At 41.6% G+C, this 16,316-nt stretch overlaps 1 protein-coding gene across 2 annotated transcripts in view; it reads right to left on the reverse strand.

The window, feature by feature from the left end:
• The window catches only part of rtel1 (regulator of telomere elongation helicase 1), an 83,642-nt gene that overhangs the window by 60,065 nt on the left and 7,261 nt on the right, over positions 1-16,316 (reverse strand). For both annotated transcript variants that reach the window (XM_084333342.1, XM_084333341.1), the window contains exons 5-6: positions 8,502-8,562; positions 2,549-2,624 (exon numbers count right to left, since the gene is read on the reverse strand). In XM_084333342.1, the coding sequence (XP_084189468.1) occupies positions 2,549-2,624; positions 8,502-8,562 (137 nt within the window). The remainder of the gene's footprint in view (positions 1-2,548; positions 2,625-8,501; positions 8,563-16,316) is intronic.

Consider the following 16,316-nt stretch of genomic DNA (forward strand, 5'->3'; position numbering starts at 1 on the left):
TGGCCGTATTAGGGGGTGGGAAACTGATGGGTGGGGATCGGGCGTGGACAGCGACTCCTACAGGTCGGTTGGTGCACCTGCGCAGTAGAATCAGGAAGTGTCGGGGGCAGCGTGAGCCTCCCACGCGTTACTCCTCACCACTGAGAGATCGAGCTGTGCAAGTGAAAAGATGCGACTGCTGTTACCTCAAGTACCGGAGGGGACTTGTGCTATGTATGACTTAGTCCACATTGCAGCCGGCTTGTGGGAGGCAAGAAACAGCGTTTGTGACAGGGGAGGGTTGAATTGGATGATACGAAATTGGGATGGGAGAAAATATAGAAAAATGGGAGAAAAAGTGGATAAAAAAAAAAGAAATGTAAATAAAAAAATCCACCATGGAGCTAGCTTTCCTCACCAGCTTGTTCAGTTTGTTGGTGTCCCTCGAGTTGATGTAGCCCCCCCAGCATGCCACAGCATAGAAGAGGACGCTGGCCACTACAGACTGGTAGAATGACTGCTGCAGTCTATTGCAAACATTGAAGGACCCGAGTCTGTCAAGACTTTTGGTTTATTTAATATAAGGATCAGACCTATGTAAAGGGGTCTAAATCATTTAACAGGTGTTCTGCTTGTGAGCATGCGCAGTTGGCGCAGCTGCCTTTTTTAAATGGTGGCGATGTCATTGTAGAGAGAACTCTGATAGGATCACATCGCCCGTTGGTGAGTGCACTTGATTAATTGATTGAAACTTCATTAACTTGGCTATGTCACCTATAAACACAATGTAATGTATCACGTTGGCTGCTGGCTGCTAATGCAGCCTGCCGATAATATATGCATGTACACAGGGTTGTTGGGGAATGGTGGCTAAATGAATGAATGTTGTGCTTAAATGTTTGCCGCTAGCTTGTGGCTAGGCTAGCATACTTTGCCAATGGTGCAAGCTGAGCTAGTGCCTCTGTGGCTTTGCCGGTTTGTCACGGTGAGATTCATGTGGCGGAACTTTGGTGTGTGTGTGCTCCGATTGAATGAGAACCACTGTCTTGTCCCATTGCATGGGTTTGCGTCGTGTTTGAGACGACGCGGTTCGAATGGCTTGCATGTGTTGCGGAGGAGGAAGTAAACATTGGCAGGCATTCTGGTAAATGTAGTCATTGTAGTCACCCACTGTTAAAGGGGACATGACATGCAGGTTTGATTAGTATGTATGAAATGTATAGTGTATGTATATTCAATAGTAGTATTGATAGTATATTAATATATATACAATATAACTATTAATATTATGCTTAATTAATGTGTATGCTACTGTGCATTTTGTTCTGTTTCACAGGTTTTTGACCTATGGGTTAATCGCAGAGACGAATCGCATCGGCGATCCTACAAGAGACAATGCATGCGTGTGTGTTCCGGTGTGTGTGTGTGCTAACCGTGTGTGCTAATCGCTAAACGTTGAGGATAATTGCATGCCAATTAAAGACCTCTGAACAGGTCCTGCATTATTATTAAATATTAAATATTATTATTATGGTAAGCTGTGGAAATTATAACTAGCTATGGATGGACAGTTATCTGTGGAAGTCGTAACTATAACCTATGGACAGCTATGGTTATCTAAAGAAAGAAACTATATATAACTGTGGTCATCTGTATTGTGGGAAAACATCTCAACTGGTCTGTTTAAAATAAACAAACCAATGACCAACCATTGAGTCATCCATTGTGTGGTGCCTGTCAGACCCTTTCGGAGGGATTAAAATGAAAAATTTTGAAAGATCCGAACAGAGTCTCCTCAGGAAGAACAGCCTGCTCTGTCTCTTCCTGTAGAGGGCCTATGTGTTGTCCGACCAGTCCAGTTTATTGTTCAGGTGTACCCCAAGGAACTTATATGACTCCACCACCTCCACCTCATCCCCTCGGACAAAACAAGAGTGTTGAATGTGGTTTGATTTGATTGAGATCAGATGTTTTTACAAATGTTACACAGAACATAATTAACTCCATTACAAAATGAATCAGCATGCTGATGACCAATAAAGAAAAGCATTAAAAACGTATTTTTTAGAACAAATACTGAATTTTAAGTATTGGAGCAAGAAATAAATGTCAATAGTACCCAGCCCTATTTGGGAGAGAAGAAATGCAAACATGCAGCAAAGCAAAGTCAGAATGGCAAAGCAAAGTAATTAATAAGCTCATATGATTCAGAATGGCAACGCAAAGTCATTAATAAGCTCATATGATTCAGAATGGCAACGCAGTCATTAATAAGCTCATATGATTCAGAATGGCGAAGCAAACTAATTAATAAACATGCATCATGCTTTATCTTTGTCTGCCATCAATGTGTGTGGGTGTCCCTTCAGGAGTAATCCAGTGGGGCTGATATAGCTGATGGCTGCAGCTCTACCTCAAAGCCTTATCAGCCAGCATCTGCATTCGCAGGTTCAATTCTCAGGAGACATTAATATTGTAATATGCTCCTCCACCGGCAAGGCTAAATGTACCCGTTTAGAGCAGCTAAGCAGGAGAGAGGTTTGTTTGTGGAAAAAAAAAAAAATCAGACCTCTGCTTGTTACCAGCTTTCACTAAATCCTCGACATCCAGGATAGAATTGACCAACTCTTTGTCTGTGCATTTCTCTGGAGAAAAAAAACATGAAGTCTTTGTCAATGCATTTCTTGAAAACATGAAGTGACCTTCCATACAAGGCAGCAACATTCAAACAAGAGACAGAACTTATACCTACAGGTATGTCTTATATGTCAGGAGTTCAGCTGTTTTCCAGTAGGATTTTGAAAGTTTATTTGAGCACTCTAGTCTCCAAACAGAGAAAACAAGTAACACTTGTAGTAGTAGTAGTGGTAGTTTATTGTCACGAATAAAGTACAGGTACATTACAGTGAGATGCTTGGTTCATACACATACAGCTCATTATAGTAATATTCCACAATTATTACAGTTGATAGTAATAATGGCACACATAAATTTCACACCGACATGTGCATTTGATGATGATGCAGGACTAAGTCTTGAGACAACGTATGTGTATCACCGCTGCCATTTCCAGGGGGGGGTGGGAGACTCACTACAAAGTCTTATCAGCAAAACTAGCTGAGGGGTGGTTCGACCTTGGTGGGTCGTCCGGAATTTGTTTTGGCTGGCTGGCATTCATTTCTTCCGGCCACGTCGATTTAATTTTGAGTAGAGTGAATTTTAACTCTATTGATTTTGAGTGGAGTGAGTTTTAAAGACTCGTCCAAAATGACTGAATGCATTAGTCCAGGGGTCAGCAACCTTTTACTATCAAAATAGCAATTTTTCCCCCTCCCACAAAATAAAATTCCTCTCGAGTCGCAAAACCAATTTACCCTTAAGATGAAGATAACAGTGTATAACATTTTATATATAGTTATCCCCAAGCATACGCCACATTTAGCATAAAACGCCTGACAATTGCATACCCAAAGTAATTTGCGATTTATTATATGTTATACTTATAGCACACAGTTTGTCAATTTTGACTTTTTATTGCTGTTTTTACCTGTTATAACAAAGGAAAACCTCAAACTCTTATGAAGAGGAGACAAAACACTGGTGTCTGTAGACCTACTTTGAAATAAAACCCTGAACTATGCAGCTCTATTTGAGTCCTTCCCTTATTTGTGAAAAATCTATCAAATAAAAAGTAAATTTTTTGTTGTTCGCAAATTTCTCACCACATATCAGGCATACAGGTAAGCCTGCATCGTTAGTTGTGAAAGCAATTGAATCTGTCCACTAGGGCTGCAACGATTAGTCGACATAATCGACGATGTCGATTATAAAAAATCGTCGACGAGAAATTGTTGCGTCGATTAGTCATTAAAAAAAATTTTTTTTTTTTTTTTTTTTTTTTTTTTTGTGCACTACCTATCTTTGTGAGAGTGGCTTCTCAGGGTTCCAGACAACATCATAACATGATGATCCCATAGCAAATTTTGGACATTGAAAACATTGTTCCCCTGCAGGAGATGATGATCAGACTAGACACACAATACATTACACACGCACTCCTCTCACTCACACACAGCGATCAGAGTAAGACACACACATACACACTCCTCTCACTCACACACAGCGATCAGAGTAAGACACACACACATTCCTCTCACTCACACACAGCGATCAGAGTAAGACACACACACATTCACACTCTCTCTCACACACAGCGATCAGAGTAAGACACACACACATTCACACTCCTCTCACTCACACACAGCGATCAGAGTAAGACACACACACATACACAAATTACACAGTACACACCTCTCACTCACACAGCGATCAGAGTAAGACACACACACAAATTACACAGTACACACACTCCTCTCACTCACACAGCGATCAGAGTAAGACACACACACATACACACACACACGGACTCCTCTCACACACAGCAAACAAAAGTTATTTAAAGTACACTTCCACTTTAATTTGTATTATTTAATTTATTTATCTTGTTATGAGTGATTGCTGTATTGTTCTTCAAATACATTTTCATTTAAAGTGGCTTAAAGATCCAAATTCAAATGTTTCATGAGTGATTATTTTAATTTGCTATGGGATCATCATGTTATGATGTTGTTGTTTGGTCCTGACAAGAGTCTCAAAGTCTGGGGTGATGGTAGACAAGCAACTCTGAGGTCATGCTCAATGTCCAATCTGTTCCTCTGCTCTGTCTTCAGCTGGACCAGAGCTGAGAAGCCACTTTCACAAAGATAGGTAATTAAAAAAAAAAAAAAAAAAAAAAAAAAAAAAATCGTTTTTTTTTTTTTTATATATATTTTTTTTTGATGTTGTTTACATTGGTTTTCGATTAGTCGACTAATCGAAAAAATTATCGGCAGATTAGTCGACTACCAAATTAGTCATTAGTTGCAGCCCTACTGTCCACACTGAATTAAACCCTCTATTTTCCTCAGACTTTCCTTTTTTTGGATTTATCCATGGTTAGCTTACTGGGGGGTCAGAAACTCAAGATTAGCCACTTGCAGACGGCAGGGAGAGGCGCGGGGTGTGACGTACTGTATATTTTAGTTGATGAAATATTTTAGTTGATGAAATATTTTTTCATTTCAGTGTCACAGTATGACATTGATCTCCAAAATAAGAGATAAAAAAAAAAAAATGGCGAAACCATGTAACGCGCTGCGTCGCGGCACGGCCGACACGGGTTCGATTCCCGGACTCGGCGTCATTTGCCGAATGTCTTCCCCCCCACTCTGTCTCCCGTTCTTCCTCTCTCTCTCTCTACTGGACTGCCAGTAGAAAAGCAGTAGTAAAAAGCGATAAACAAAAAAAAAAAAAAAAATCGTAAAAAAAAAAAAAAAAACACAACGCAGAAACTTCACAGAGCCACAGGTGACGAGATGATTACTAGCTGAGGACCCGAAATCAAACACACTGAAAAGTGCAGTGGGCAAACTCTATACCTCTCGCAGCAGTTGAAGTTAAATATATACCTGAGAAGAAAGAATATGTCCAAATGAATCACAATCGATAACAAGATAGAGCTAGAAAAGCAGCTTTATCTAGTTTAGTTCATAAGGTTTGAGAGTGCATCAGCTCCATCAGCTGAAAGGCAGATAAAAGGTTAGCGACACATGAATGAAGTATGAATACTGCACCAAGAAAGGCACAAAATGTCTGAATAAGACGGATAAAGCGATGATTTTATCCAGATTCTTTGATTACAGCTAGTGATGCACCGATGTGAAAATTGTGGCCGATACCGATAACCGATATTAATATTGCTGTTCTGGCCGATACCGATATTTACCGATGTCGATATATCTCTGTATAGAAAATACTTTTTTATGATAATCAAATAAATAGCTATTTTCCAAAACGCTTTTTTTTTTTTTTTTTTTTTTACTTTTGTAACTTATTTTCAGAAATGACTACTATTTAAGGCCAAAACGCAATTTAAAAAAAAAAAAAACATTTTTTAATTCTTTTTATCAGCGGCCGATATATCGTGCATCACTAATTACAGCTACTAACTGGGGAGGCTGAGAAATTACAGATAAAGGAAAATAGCAATGGCAGTCGGTTACGATAGTAGGGCTGCACGATTTTGGGGAATAATCTAATTGCGATTTTTCTGACAGATATTGCGATTGCGATTACATTTGCGATTATAATAATAATTAAAAAAAAAAGCAGCCCCACAGAGGTTTATTTTTAAATGTGGCTTGCATCTGGCCTACGCGTGGGTCTTTTCGGGACACCGAGCCTGAAAATGTTTATTTTTACCTGGGAATCGATACCGGTACCCAACGGCACCTTTTTTTCTGTACTTTACTCTCCCTCTCTGAAGTCTAAACTTCACAACACAATCTAAAACCCCTTACCTCCCTCTCCCAAACCGATCTTGTATCTCAATGGGACTTCCTGGTTAAAAAAAAAAAAAAAAAAACGAAAGAAAGAAAAAAAAAGTTAAAAAAAATATTTTATATTTTTTTTTTGCGGTTTGATAATTGCATCATTCCAAATCGCGATTTCGATAAAAAATCGATTAATCGTGCAGCCCTATACGATAGTTAAACCTCACACTGAATGGGGATCCCCAGTTCACGTGAAAGTGGTAGTAATCTACAATAGCAATTTTTAAATACCCGACATACCAACATTTCACCAACTTAGTTCATACAATCGAACTGTAACTACTCTGCAGCAGCTAGTAAGAGACAATAGCGATCTTTTAAATATTTGACCAGCTTAGTTCATACAATCTAATTGTAACTCGGGGGACCACTGTAAATAGTCAGTCGCTGCCTTCGTCTCCCTTCTTCCTCTTGTCTTCAGTCTAGAATATGACACGCCCATTGATGACGCAAAAAAACAAACAAAAACATGTTGGTTCCAGCTGAGAACCAACTTTTAAGGTTCCGAACCCATTTATTTTCGGTCTGAACGCACTGGCCAGTTAAAAATTTGGTTCAGGAACCGTCACAGAGCCCTGCCGATGTGAAAGCCCTATCAGTGTGGTACAGTAACTGCACATCAGTTCACCAGACAGCCTGCAGCGAGTCGTCAATAGTTATGGGTATCAATTTTATCGATACTACTACCGGTACTCTTATCGATACTGCTTAACGGTTCGGTACTTTATCGATACTCTTATTGGTTCTTTTTGATTATTTTGCTAGGGGAAAAAAACAATTAATTAAGAACAGAATCGACATTGCTTTATTATTCTTTTATATAACTATATAAATATAAATAAATATTATTTCTTCAGCAGCAACAGCAGCAGCAATGTTTTAAATGTCTGAATTATAGACTTTTTATAATTAACAACAAATGTAAGATACAAAATAATTTTTTTACTGTTTTACAGCAAAAGTTCAAACAAACAGTTGCATGGCAACAAATAAAATGAATAAATAAAATATTAAATAGGGCGGCTACGTGGCGTAGTGGGCAAGGCGCTCGCCACGAATGCAGAGACGCTGTTACCTCAAGTACCGGAGGGGACTTGTGCTATGTATGACTTAGTCCACATTGCAGCCGGCTTGTGGGAGGCAAGAAACAGCGTTCGTGACAGGGGAGGGTTGAATTGGATGATACGAAATTGGGATGGGAGAAAATAGAAAAAAATGGGAGAAAAAGTGGATAAAAAAATATTAAATAAATAAATAGGCTACACATCTCTCTTTTTGTGTTATAAATTGTGCTCACTGATATGAACATAGGCCTCTTTACTTACTTAAAAAAAGGAAACATCAAGAAATATGTTTATGGTATTCCACCATGCCATGTGTGTTCGGAGTCATACAATACTATTTTGATTGACAGTCGATTCTGCCAATTACGTCACACCGCTTGCACCCACCTCTGCTGTTCTTACCACCAATCGGAAGCTCTCATTCGTTTTTTTACTTCCGGAATGTCGGCCATATTACTCTACTCGAGAGTACCGGAGCTCAGGCTAATAACGTTAGCTCCCCGCCAGCCACATTGACAAGTACCAGCGCTTATACATTACTGGCAAATGTCTTGTTGCACTTGTGGCAACGAGTGTTGTCAGCATCGACTTTAGTAAAATAGACCCAGACTTTTGAACGTTTCGTTCTGTGTGTGTGTGAGTGAGTGTGTGTAAGAGGAGCACAGCACAGCCCGCTCCTCGCGCAGGCAGAGAGACAGAGGGAGGAGAGATATAGAAAACGGCCAACAAGATTAGTTTGCAACGTTTAAATTCCTCACAAAAAAAACTCCATAATTTCTCGAGTACCGATAGCAAAACAGATAACGTCGGAGCTTATCAATACTCAGTTTTTTTCTAATTTAGTACCGGTTCCCGTTTAGAACCGGGTTTCGGGGGGCATCCCTAGTCGTCAAGGCGGCATATCAACAGCACCCAACCCCCTGAACCACACACACACAATCCTACACCCTCATCTGACCCATCCACTCAATGCATGCATGCATCTGCTACATGTACAGTGCATAAATATAAGCCATCATCACATTACCTTCCACATTGTTGTAGTAGACACACGACCTGGTGGCAATCTTTGCTCTGCACATATGAACCTGGAAAGACAATGACATGGGAAGGATTTAACTAGGGATGCACCGAAAATTCGGCCACCGGAAATTATCGGACGAAAATGGTTAAAAAGGCTTGTAGGCGCCGTAATGGAGGTCTCTTTATTATGATTCAGTATTCTAGTTTTGTTGTATTATTAGTTGTACTGTCACTTTAGGTGGTGGGCGTGCTCACAGGGGTGTGGCGCTAATGGGAGCGTCTTATGGAATTTCATTCACCTTTTCACGTTGACAGTTCACAGAGGTTGACAGCTCACGGAGAGAGGGGGTGAGAGTTAGGAGAGCATATTTTCTTTTGACCGCAATAACGCAATACCGCAAATCGTATTTTGTTTGTCTCATGATGAAGCGAAAGAATAAATGCCTTAAAAGTATTTCCTGGACGTGGAACGGAGTTATTTCATGTCGCACGTCAAATGTTTGAACTCCTCCGCTCAGCCCCTCGGCACTACCTGTCTATGACAGTCTACTGCCGCAACATAGTCAAAAGAAATTAAGCAAGCAAACAAAAGCGTTGATAAGAAGGAAATCAACAATATTGACATTACGGATTCCTCGAGTCGCCTCGGGGCGCTGATCTTGAGGGCATCACTGAGACGCTTGGATCATCGCTGCATTGGAGGAGCGCGACATCACTTCTGAAGGCCTGACACGCAGACCAGCAATAAGAAGCTAAGTAAATTGTTTTATTCAACTGTGAAGCCTTTCGTGTTAAAGAACACAGTGTGAATTAGTTACTTTGCTTGTCCATTGGGGATCGGTTTGTTGACTGGCTGCGTCGTCTTGCGCTCATGGACGTTGCGCGGCCTAAGCGGCAGCTAATTGATTGATGGATTGATTTTTCGTTAAAGAGGACTGTGGATTATTGAATAATTGCACCTGAGCACATTGAAAAATGGCATCGGGAGGATCAACTGTTGATACTAATGGCTCATCAAAAACGGATGGGAAAAAAAGAGAAATTAAACTCACTGCCAAAGGCATGGCCTATAAATTGGAGACACTTCATAGTGAACGTCACGCAAATGTTCGCAAAATGAAAGGTCTTATGAAGGTATTAAAGCAGCTTATGGACGATAATGACAATGCTTCACAGGTGCAGTCTGAATTGGACAATTTGAACCAAATGGTTGAAGATACCACTTTGTTACACAAATCCGTAATCTCTTTAATTTCTGAAGAGGAACATGAAAAACAAAACGAATGGTTTGAAACAATATTAAAATGCAAAAAGGGATTCATGGATGATGTAAGGCAGTGGCTTTCTGAAACTGGGAGACAAAAATACAGTACAAGTGCCAATGTTTGTGTACATGATTCCCCCATACCTGTAACACAGCAAGTAACTCCTGTTGAAATACCTGATGAACACTGATGTAATTAAAGCTGATGATGATGAAATCAAACCAAGTGACAGTGTGTCAAATTCTGGAAGCAGAGGTTCAGCCTATCGAAGCTCTGCTGGGCCTAGGTCTAACATCTCAACCACGTCTTCCGCACGCAAAGCTGAATCTGACATGGCCGCTCTAATTGCAAAACAAAGGCTATTAAAAGATAAGCACGCAATAGAGCAAGAGGAAGAAGAAGAAGAGGAGCTGCTAAGGAAGAAAAGGGTACAATTAAGAACGCAGGAAGAAGAGCAAGAGGAACAGCTAAGGAAGAAAAAGGAGGAACTAAGAAAGAAGAAGGAGCAACTTGAACTTGACATGGAAATAGCTTCAGCAGCGGCTAAAGTCAATGTGCTAAGAGGCTCTGGAGGATCTCGTATTTCAACTAATATGTCTGTTGAATCTGATGGCATGAGTTCTTATTTCCGAAGAGGACAAAGGAATGTTCAGACACTCAGTACTGAAGCACAAACCGCTACAACCACAGATCAGAATCAACAACCACAACCCGAATTGTCAAGACACACAGGGGTCAAGGGACAAAGGACATTACAGTGCCCTCAAGCACAGCCACGGATTCAGCACCAAAGCGTTCACCCTGCACCACAACAAGCAATCAGCAGCAGCAACATAATCACTGTTTTAGAGAAACAGAATGAAATAACAGCTTTGCTAGTCCAACAACAGTCTCTTTCATTCTTGCCTAAAAGAGACATTCAAATTTACGATGGTGACCCTTTACATTTTCACACCTTCATAAAGTCATTCGAGCACAGCATTGAACAGAAGACTGACAACCATATGGACTGCCTGTACTTCCTTGAACAGTTCACTAGGGGGTAGCCTCGTGAGCTTGTCAGAAGCTGTCAGCATATGGCTCATGACCGAGGGTATGTGAAAGCTAAGGCTTTGCTACATGAGCACTTTGGGAATGGACATAGAATTGCTTCTGCCTACATGGGAAAGGCTCTTTCATGGCCACCAATAAAATCAGAAGATGTCAGAGCTCTGCAAGCATACAGTCTCTTTTTGAGAGGATGCTGCAACACCATGGAAGTGGAAATGATGTACGAGTTGGACATGTCTGCCAACATGCTAGCCATCATTAGAAAATTACCTTACAAGCACAGGGACATATGGAGAACTGTGGCCTGTGACCTGCAGGAAAGGCGTGGCCATAGAGCTAGATTTCCTGACATTGTTGACTTCGTTGAACGACAGGTGAAAATTGCAAGTGATCCAGTGTTTGGCAATATACAGGACACACCATCAGCAGCAGCACCTAAGGATGTGAGGAAGTCCAGCAATCAACCATATACAAGGGCAAAGGAAAGTAGCTATGCTACCACCATTGCAACAATTGAAAGGAAAGAGGAACCTGGAACAAAGATGGAGAGAAGTTCATCTGGTACAAGGTCTTGTTGGTTCTGTGGAGGTGGACACACATTGGATATGTGCTTTCTATTGGAAAGGAAGGCGCATAGCGAGAAGATTGACTTCTTGAGGGATCATAATTTGTGTTTTGGCTGTTTGTGCATTGGGCACATAAGTAAAGAATGTAGGCAACGCCTCTATTGCAAAATATGCAATCTCAGACACCCTAGCATACTTCATATCTACCAAAGAGAGAAAGGAACAGATCAAAGGCCAGCCAAAAGAGAATCGGAGACAGCAATGGGCAGTGCTCCGATCTCTGTACAATCCAGTGGTCTTTGTAGGCTCAATTTGCCTATCTAATCCAGGATACGTCTTCAACGCGCTCACACCACATTGACTTGGGCTGTTTGTTACTCACTGTTTGATGTTTGTTGATAGTTGCATCTGATGGGGTTCAAACCGGTTGAGTTTTATGGAAGGTGTTGCGTAAAGTTCCAAATAATAACGGAGAAAATAATGAAACAAAACAGGCTCCAGACTTGTACTAAAAGGGTTTCAAAACAAACAGGCGCAGCAAAAGGGTTTCAAATAAACTCAAAATGATTCTAAACAAAGTCTTTCTTTTCAGTCTTTCATTCATTCAATCTGCGCTGTGTGTGTGTGTAGCAAGCGAGCGGTTGAAAAACTGTTTCTCGTCTGGCGTGCGTTTACACACAGCTGGGCCATAATTAATAGGAGCACCATGGTGCCATTTTACGAGGCGACCAGTGGCGGCGCTATTTAGTCAAAACTATTAAATCAAATGAAATGGCTCCTACATAACCGGCCCCTATTGTTATGGGCAGGCTCTAATAACAATACAAAATCAAAAAACTGCTGGAGCCATACAAAATTTTCAAAACAAAATAAATACTTGTGGGAAACAGGCATGGTGTATAGGCCTGTTTGAATCTTCAGTACCTAATTTGAGTTTGGCACCAGCAGGCAAATCTTGCTGATGGGCCTTTCAAGTACACTGGTTTTTGTCTGAAGACGCACACCTCTCACAAGTCCTCTTGAGTCTGGCATTGTTTCCAGGACTCTAGCCAACATCCAGGATCCTCTTGGTGCATTCGTGTCAGCTATGATCACAATGTCTTCCTTTTCAAAGTTCCTGCGGATGCGGTTCCATTTTTGACGTACATTCATAAGAGGTAGGTATTCTTTTATCCATCTGGTCCAAAATAGATCTGACAGGTACTGTACTTGTCTCCAATGGCGCTTTGCATACACATGGTATTTTGGGAGGATATCAGGGTGCTTTGCATCTTCTGGCATGGCTGCTCTGCTTAATCTCCCACCCACTCTTATGGCTTCGTTTTCAAGTTTGGGATCAAGCTTGTAGGTTGAACTGTGTTTCTGCACGTTCAAACTTCCTTTCTGCAATGTTTTGATTTCCTCTTGAAATCCTTGGTTGAGACAGAATTTTACAACGGCTATCTCTGAAACGTCCAGTTCATCCAGAGAGAGTTTGTGTGCCTTTACAGTGTTTTTGAATTTTTTCATCTCCACTTCAATTGTCTGTCTTTGTTTGTCTGCGTCTGGTTCTTGAATTTGCATCAGATCTTTCCTTTTTTTACTCATCTGCAAAAGGTGAGTTCTCAAATACAGCATCCATGCTACAGCTCTTTTCAATTTGTAGAAACTTGAGTAGTGGTGTATGAGAGTGCTAGTAGGATCTTGATCCATCATCTGAATGGTATTGACTGCAACCTTCTCTCTTTTGACTTCCGGATCGTGGGCTGGTATGGGGGTGAGATCAGCAGGTAAGTTAGGCCATGTCTCTTCTTTTTCCTGTAGGAAGTCCGGTCCCTTCTTCCAGTTTTCACACTTTAAAAATGCATCGGCTGTAAGACCTCGGGACACATGGTCTGCAGGGTTGATCTTGGTGTTCACTTGGGTTCTGAATGTATCTTCATCCACATTCCTGTTCACTTTCACTGCTAGTACTGCAGCAGTAAGTTCCATTCTGGGTGTTGTAACCCGTTTCAAGGGGGTGTCTCTTGCCTTTGCCATGATTACACGCAGTCTGCGTTTCTTTGGGTGGCGTACTCCATGGTGAGTCCTTCTTTCCTCTAGATTTAACTGCTCTTGTGGCACAGCTTCAGCATGTCCCTTTTGAATGACACTTTCAAGAAAGTCAGTGTACTCTTTGTGAAACTCCACATCCTTCTTGAATTTCCTTTTTTGGATCATGAGGTCATTCAAATGTATTATTGATATGAGATTGCCGGAAATATGGGTTGGCTGCTTATGGCTTATTGTGGGTTTGTGTAGAAGCCCACTAACCACCCATCCAAGTCTTGTCTTTACAGCATAGGGCCCATTACCCTTGCTATTAATTACTGCCCACTTGAAATGGTAACAACCGATGAGGTACTCAAAAAATTGAGCGCCCTCCAACCTAACAAGGCCACTGGCCATGACAACATCCCCTCCAAATTCCTCAGAGACGCAGCAGCCGCCATCACCCCAGTCATCACACACATAATAAACCTCTCTATAAAACAGGGGCACGTCCCCAAGGACTTCAAAATTGCGAGTGACCCCTCTACACAAAAAGGGCAGCAAATTAGACCCAGGCAACTACCGCCCTGTTTCTATTCTTACCTCCATCTCGAAAGTCATGGAGAAAATAGTCTATGAACAGGTCGAAAAGTACTTGGCGGAAAAAAATCTAATCTACGAATTCCAATCTGGCTTCAGAACGTCCCACTCCACTGACACATGCCTCCTCTATTTGAACGACCACATCAAACAAGAGGTGGACGCGGGCAAATACTGCGGCATGGTCATGCTGGACCTACAAAAGGCCTTCGACACTGTCAATCACTCCATTCTAATGGACAAGCTAAAAGCAATTGGTTTTGATAGCTTATCAGTGAGCTGGATGCAATCCTACCTGGAGGGGAGAGAACAGATGGTAGAGGTAAACGGTACTCTATCCCCCCCCCCCTCACAGTGAGCTGTGGTGTTCCACAAGGAAGCATACTAGGACCGCTACTCTTCCTAATTTATGCAAATGACATGTCGTCAGCCTGTGACTGCAACTTGTTCCTGTTTGCGGACGACTCAGCCCTGCTGGTCTCTGACAAGAACAAATTGCAGGTTGAAAAAACCCTCAGCACGGAACTAGGCAAAATCTGCATATGGCTCGCTGATAACAAACTATCATTACACATGGGCAAAACAGAGTCCATTCTCTTCGGTTCAAATAACAAACTCAGCAAGACCGACGGATTCTCAGTTACAGTGGGTGACAATATTGTCACAAGGAAAGACGAAATTACCTACCTGGGTTCCATCCTAGAGGCAAATCTTTCCTGTGACAAAATGGCATCCAATGTAATAAAAAAAGTCAACCAACGAACTAGATTCTTGTACCGGATCTCCTCTCTGGTAAACAAGAATACCCTGAAGACTCTGGCAGGAGCACTCATTCAAGGGTACTATGACTATGCGTGCACCTCATGGTACCAAAGCACCTCAAAGGCGCTTAAAACAAAATTACAAACATCACAAAACAAACTGGTCAGACTACTACTTGACCTGAACCCCAGAACCCACCTCACCCCTGCCCACTTTGCCAACCTAGGATGGCTTAGAGTAGACGACAGAGTACAGCAACTTGCAATGGGCCTGGTCTACAAGATACACTATACGACCGGGGTGCCCATGTACATGTCAAAATACTTCCCAAAGGTCAGTGAATACCACAACCACTACACCAGAGGAAGCTCAACAAATCATGTTAAACCCAGATTCGGCTCAAACAAGGGACTAAACACGTTTCGCAATTATGCCACAACAATGTGGAACGCCCTACCCAAAGCTGTAAAGGAATGTGAATCCCTGCCCACATTCAAAACCGCTCTTAAAGAGCACCTACGGGAGGCTGCAATTCGAAACTGGCCACCGTAAATGCCCAAAACCCCCACCACCTCCTAATAGACAGTCTCCTCACCACCGCATGTATATTCCCTCCCCGCCGTATGTATATTTCCCTCCCACCCACCCACCCCCTCCTAATGTACAGTCCCCTCCCCATCATATGTATATACTCTGTCAGGATCTAGGGGTAACAGTACTGTATATTTGAATACCGTTATGTCACAAATGTATCAGTACTAAATACCTATATGTCCCTATGCCATAAATGTCATGTATGTTGTGTATGTCATAAATGTCTATATGAATTGAAAATGGGGGACCCTGATGGAAACAAGACAAACGTCTTTCTCAGGTCTGCATCCCCTTAACAATTGTATGTATTGAGCCGTACTGTATTGTACCCATTCTGCAATCTGTTAAATAAAGTTTTCATTCATTCATTCATTCCATAAACTTCGCTGCATCATTACCAATCAGGAGTCCAATATCTGCATCAATATATGGCAACTTAACCTCTTTTAGGTAGTTCCATTCTTGCACATCATCCTGAGTGGGAATTTGTTGCTTGGTTACAGGAATTTCTGTTTGAGTATAGAGTGGTGGCAGTTTTAGGAAATCATCTCCTTCAAGACTTGACACTTCCAGCCCATTGATTCGGTTAATACTTATGACCCTTTCTTGTCCTAGAGTACGAAGTAGGATTCGAGTTGGTGTCGCCTTAGCATTCAGTTGCTTCCTTAAAGCTTCAGTACAGAAGGTTCCAGTGCTTCCTGGATCAAGGAAAGCGTACGTTTGAAGTACCTGATTCGAATTTGACAACTTGACTTGCACAGGAACAATTGACAATTTTTGTTGGTCACCGGCCCCAGTATGGATAGGCCTTTTCATGGTGACTAATGCACTGCCCACTGACATGCTATCGGTGCTTGGACTAGTTTGACTTGTATCTTTTTTAAATTCAATGTGCAACACAGTAGGATGCTTCTTTGTACATATCTTACAAGTCACACGTCTTTCACAGTCCTTACTCATGTGACCTTGAGT

This window comes from Notolepis coatsorum, assembly GCF_963971535.1.
Source record: "Notolepis coatsorum genome assembly, chromosome: 17".
NCBI lineage: Eukaryota > Metazoa > Chordata > Actinopteri > Aulopiformes > Paralepididae > Notolepis > Notolepis coatsorum.